Genomic DNA, 5,199 nt, shown 5'->3' with positions numbered 1-5,199 from the left:
CGAACATGTTTCCATTCTTGTTGTCCTTCACACCCCTATCCTCATGGTTACCTGTAATCATTTATTCATCTTCTTGCTCTTCTCATTTCAAAATTGCATTGGTGCATTGAAGTAGAAGCCTGTCCAGGGAATCCCATCATCTTAACATGCTGAAAGATAGAAGGATGAATTCTTTTTCCTTCAACCGGGCAAATGTATCTTTTTATGCTTGGAGCTCAAAGAATTCTGACCTCGAGTCCCAGAAATCTTTGCCACCATTTGGGAATGATTTTCTTTTTCTTTTTCTTTAAGGAAATAGCCTATAATAAGTGTTTTTAGTAGATAAAATATAAAAAAATGACGTGGAATATGATGTATCATCCACGTCAAGCAACTAAGATAGACACACGGTTAGAGGGATTTAAAATGTAAATTTTGAACAAGTTAAAGTATCTGGATGAAAAAAAGTGAAGTAGGAGGACCGACATGACAAAGTGGCACAAGTATAGGTGCCATTTATGTCATTCTGCCAATTTTATTTATCAGATAAAAAACTATAGCTCCATACACTTGAGAATACATTCCCTTCCCTCACTACCTCTAAGGGTCAAATTACATTTTAAGCTGCTGTCTGTCTACCAAGACTGAATGTATTTATTCCATATTCTTTCTATACCAAATTAAATTAACTAGTCATTCTTCTTAATTGTCCCCGTACGTGACAAAACTCTTGTATTAGTCACATTCTCAAAGTAGTCTGATAACTATGGCATTTCTATATACTTGTATTACTCTTCAGCAAGCGCCAAACATCTTGAGAAAATTTCATGAGGTCTTTGTTGCCAAAAAATTCATGCAAATAGGAGGATTAACTTTGGCTAAAGCAAGTATTGATGATGGAAGAATCCATAATCCATCGCCACAAATCAACCCTGAGGCAACAGCAGGAACCATTAAACTGGCCTTGTTGCTGTTGACCTTGTGCCATAGGTATACAACCAAACTGCCCACACACATATCAATTGCAAAGCTCGCTCCAACGAGGAAAGGAACGGCCATAGCCATTGGGAGAGGAAGCCATTTGCCAATGCTTTTAGGGGCGACGTCTCTCACCAAATTGGCAAGTATAGCAAAGGCGAAGAAACCATAACAAAGCTGCAAGCAATGTTGGGGCAGAGCAGAGAAGCCTTCAACGCCTAAGATTGCCATGTTCCTGTAGATTAAGGCATAAGGAGCTTTGTACTCCCCATCAGGATTCCCTACATCAAAAGCCTTGTAGAAGAGGAAAAACGTGAGAGGTGCTACCACACAACCGATAGCAGTCCCGATTCCTTGGCTAAGAAGCATCGAACGAGGGGAAGTCAGGGTTAGCTGTCCCGTCTTGAAATCATGCATCAGGTCAGAGGATATAGATACAATGGACTTTATCAATCCACATCCAATAAGTCCAGCGACTACACCATTGTCTTTACCAGATAATGCAGCAAGCACAAAGAGAGCCACTTTGCCATAATTGTATGCCATGTTCATGTCAGTTAGACCAGCACCATAGGCATTGCAGAAGCTCAAAGATGGTGCAAGAATGTATGCGACGAGCACATAGTACCACTTCAGTGCAGGGAACATAAGTGGGATTACAATGATGGAGATAACAGAGAAAACCATGTACCCTACACAAGCCACCCATAAGGGAATGCTCTCTCTAATGAATATTTCGTTTCTCTGAAGGTCATCAAGCGGCTGATTCTTGTTATCTGAAACTGCTGGAGAAAAGAAACAGACAGAAATGAAAAGAGTCAAATAATAAGAGAGAATAATTAGTTTCGCAATAAAAGTTTCAACTTACATGACACAAGGTTCTTTTTGTTCAGTGCGGCATATATGCTTCTACCAGTGAAAAAAAGTGTTTTGAGAAAATTGTAAAGGCCATCTCCCAGGATGAGAGCGATGGAGATAAAAACCTGAAAACATGGAGTAAAATGATAACAACTTATTCTTCAAGGTGTAATGAGCAAAAGTAGAGGTCCAAAACTTTATAGAAGATGATCATTTTTACAAACCTTGTATCCATTGAGGCTCCTCATGCTGTTCTCCGGTAAGGTTGCCGGGAACCAAGCTCCTTTGCGATCACTAATTAGAGGCCACATAATTCCCCAAGACAGAACAGCTCCAAGAAGCAAAGACAAGTTCACAAGGTGTGAACAAATCATTCCAGCTCCAACATAAGTCATGCTGAAATCAAAATAAAATCTGCAAAAGTTCAATTGGTTATATTAATTATGATTGAGAAATCATTCAGTTAAGCCTGAAAACCAGTATGTCAAGCGCATACGTACGTCTGTTTCCAAGCTTTCAATCCAAAGGTGGGGAAGTTCACAAATCCGCATTTATCTCCACCAGAGTAGAACCACTGAAAGAAACTCCAGATGAAACTGATTGAGAAAAATCTCAGGAACCCATTGACCTGTTTCCTGAAATTTTGAGGGAAAACTAGATTTTCATTTCCACATTTCAGCTGGAAAAACAAGTTCCTATTAAAGTCATTCCATACTTGGCCATTTTGTCCCCCTTAGGTGTATGAAATCCATTAATAAGAACAGCAGTTGCAGTTCCACTGGGATAAGGTAATTTATAGTCAAGTATCATAATCTACAGAAAATAAAAATGCTCAAGAATCAGTCAAGGCAGCAACTAGCACAAATATCAAATCTTATCACAAACATCTTTTTTCAAGGAAGGTAGAACATACCTTTCTAAGAGGAACTAAGGCTAACAGACCAACAAAGCTAACAACAAACAGGAAACCAATCATCCAATCAAGCGCGGGTTCCTTGTAGCTCCCTGGTATATTGCCTTCTGTTTCGGCCCCTGCCCGCTCATATGTCTTCTTGTTCAATCCCAAAAGATAAGATCCAAAACCACCTAAAGAAGAGGAAAATTTACATTAACCTACAGCTGGAAAACCTCAAGAAATGATATATATGTATAAGAAATTTCCAAACCTCCAACGGCAATACTATAGCATGCAACTGCACATGTCTGAATAATGGTATTTTCCTGTCTAGTGAACGGAGTTGAAACAATATTGGCCTTTTTAAGAAGCTTAGTCCATGTTTGAATGAATACATAAGCAAGAAGAGCAGCTGAGACATTGAGATTTGGGACTAGTCCAGTAGTGAGATTCAACTTCATTACTATCACACTGTAAATGATTCCAATAAACAAACTTGCCACAATTCCTCGAACTGTTATTTGTTTAGTCCACGGAGGAATTCTCTTCAAATTTTCTTCCATATTGTCTTCCCTTTCGATAACCTTTCCTTCTTCCTTGTCCTCCTTTCTCATTTTCAGTCTCAAGATTAACAATATTCCCAGAAAAGGTAAACAATTGTATGGCTTAGAAAAGCATAGGATTAACTGAAATTCACCTGAGCTTGTGCTTTTTTTGTTCAGGTCACGGAGATATAGAGATGATAACAATCTCCTAAAGCTAAAAAATTGATTACTCGCTTCTTGAATATTACTATTTAAAAAAAAAAAGAGAGGGACAATTAGAGAAATGCGAGTCAACGTGATCTGCAGAGGAAATACCACAGAAACAATAATTAAGAGCTTAAAAAGATCCAATCTTTACAACTTTTCTGCAGGCCCAAAAAGGAGATATCGTCATCCAAGATTCTCACTACAGGAATTTACCAAGAAAAAGCAGTACACAGGATTCTCAGCTATAGAGAGAGCTGAAGTTTAGAAAAATTGTCACCAGACAACGTGGGGGATATTTGGAATAGTAATAGAGTCAATAATGTAGACTGAATAGATAAGACCATGGCATGTACTGCATGAGTAGTACAAACCACAATTAGCCTCGTGCAGTACAAAACTACCCTCAAATTCAACAACAGTGACCTCTATTTATATAGTGATTTTGTAACAGATGGTGGATTAGAAATATTACTACTATTCTAGTTGACTTTGTTCTTTTTTGCTAACCTTTCTCTCTCTCTCATAATTGGTTGTCAATACATTAGTTTGCATTGGAGGATGATGTAATGGGAGAAAAAGTGGATTTTCTTTTGCTGGACCTATAATTTGGAATAGTAGATGTGTAGTACAAGCTGGATAAGAGAAAGCTTCACTTATAAAAGAAGTCTTCCCTTCTCCACTTGGCTTGTGGTGTAAACATGGTGCTTTGAAATGTGGACTTTTCTATCTTTATCAATGCCCATTAAATTATTAGAGATATGTAAGAATCGTTTCAAGGTACAGGGTGGCTTAGGTCCACTGACCCTAAATACTGGCAATTTACCCTTGCACTAAACGAATGAATAAATGTTATGTATATTTTACACACTTTCGCATTTAAAGAAGTATGTTTACCCGTAAAACACTATAGTTAAATCTGTAACGTGATTTATAGATAAGTAGATTAAATTGGTCTGAGTAAATAAAATAATGAAGAACAGAAGCGAGTAAAATAAGAATAACTGAGGAAGAGACAAGCCTAGGCCTTGAATTGAACTTCTCCAGAAACAAGAACAATACCAAGACCTAAATATTAGCAGAATAAAGTTTTGTAGAATAAGAGAGTAATATTAGCCTTTTTTCATACGAGTATTTTCTGCACATCAATAAGTACAAATTTCTCTATTTATAGCTAAATAGGGGAGACAAGATCCTCAAATCAAGCTCCTCTTTAAAGTAAATAAAGACCATTCTTGATAGTTGCATAACAGTTAAGAGTAAATGATATGATTCTATAACGGCTGCTCCTTTAATGCTATCTTCTTTAACCATTACCTTGCTTTCAAATTCTCCTCTCCGGTTTTGATGTCTTCGAAGCTCATACAACACTAGTCACATGCTTGTATCCAGTGTCAGTTATTTGCTGACTCATCTCCTACATGTCATTACTGCTACGTGTCCACTCGACGAACATCCACCCATCATATGTTAATTTTACTCTATAAAGATAGTCCCCTTACTTTCTGGTGACTCAACTTAATGTGACTAGGAAGTTGATAATACCTTCTGTTTTCTTAGCGAGAAAGTTCTTGAATGATAGCTGACACTTGAAAGGACACACGTCTATTTGAATTTAATGGGAAAAACACGTGTTGACCTGTGATTCGAAAAGTATTTTTGCCAGTTACCTAGGTAATGATGGCCTTGCATTGTGCTGCCTATAACTTTTCCCCTTTTCACCACTTTCATCTTTTTACA

At 37.6% G+C, this 5,199-nt stretch overlaps 1 protein-coding gene across 3 annotated transcripts; it reads right to left on the bottom strand.

Annotated features, from left to right (window-relative positions):
* LOC109226524 (metal-nicotianamine transporter YSL3-like) lies at positions 438 to 4,054 on the bottom strand. 3 transcript variants are annotated; one of them, XM_019391300.1, is made up of 7 exons: positions 2,982 to 4,054; positions 2,729 to 2,901; positions 2,531 to 2,628; positions 2,316 to 2,450; positions 2,040 to 2,229; positions 1,826 to 1,940; positions 438 to 1,742 (listed from the first exon to the last, which is right to left on the bottom strand). In XM_019391300.1, the coding sequence occupies exons 1-7, from the start codon at positions 3,322 to 3,324 to the stop codon at positions 805 to 807; spliced, it is 1,992 nt and encodes a 663-aa protein (XP_019246845.1). In that variant the 5' UTR covers positions 3,325 to 4,054; the 3' UTR covers positions 438 to 804. The 3 variants fall into 3 exon arrangements, with proteins under 3 accessions (XP_019246845.1, XP_019246846.1, XP_019246847.1); XM_019391301.1 differs by having other exon boundaries at positions 438 to 1,739; XM_019391302.1 differs by having other exon boundaries at positions 2,040 to 2,211; positions 2,982 to 4,053.

This window comes from Nicotiana attenuata, chromosome 6, assembly GCF_001879085.1.
Source record: "Nicotiana attenuata strain UT chromosome 6, NIATTr2, whole genome shotgun sequence".
Lineage (NCBI taxonomy): Eukaryota > Viridiplantae > Streptophyta > Magnoliopsida > Solanales > Solanaceae > Nicotiana > Nicotiana attenuata.
Note: the sequence above shows the minus strand (reverse complement) of the source record. Positions and strands in the feature narration are given on the sequence as shown.

Coding starts and splice junctions, on each gene's coding strand:
- LOC109226524 (XM_019391300.1), bottom strand. CDS start 3,324: ATGAGAAAGGAGGACAAGGAAGAAGGAAAGGTTATCGAAAGGGAAGAC. Junction 2,230..2,315: donor TTGAAAGCTTGGAAACAGAC/GTACGTATGCGC, acceptor GAACTTTTGCAG/ATTTTATTTTGATTTCAGCA. Junction 1,743..1,825: donor CAAAAAGAACCTTGTGTCAT/GTAAGTTGAAAC, acceptor TCTTTTCTCCAG/CAGTTTCAGATAACAAGAAT.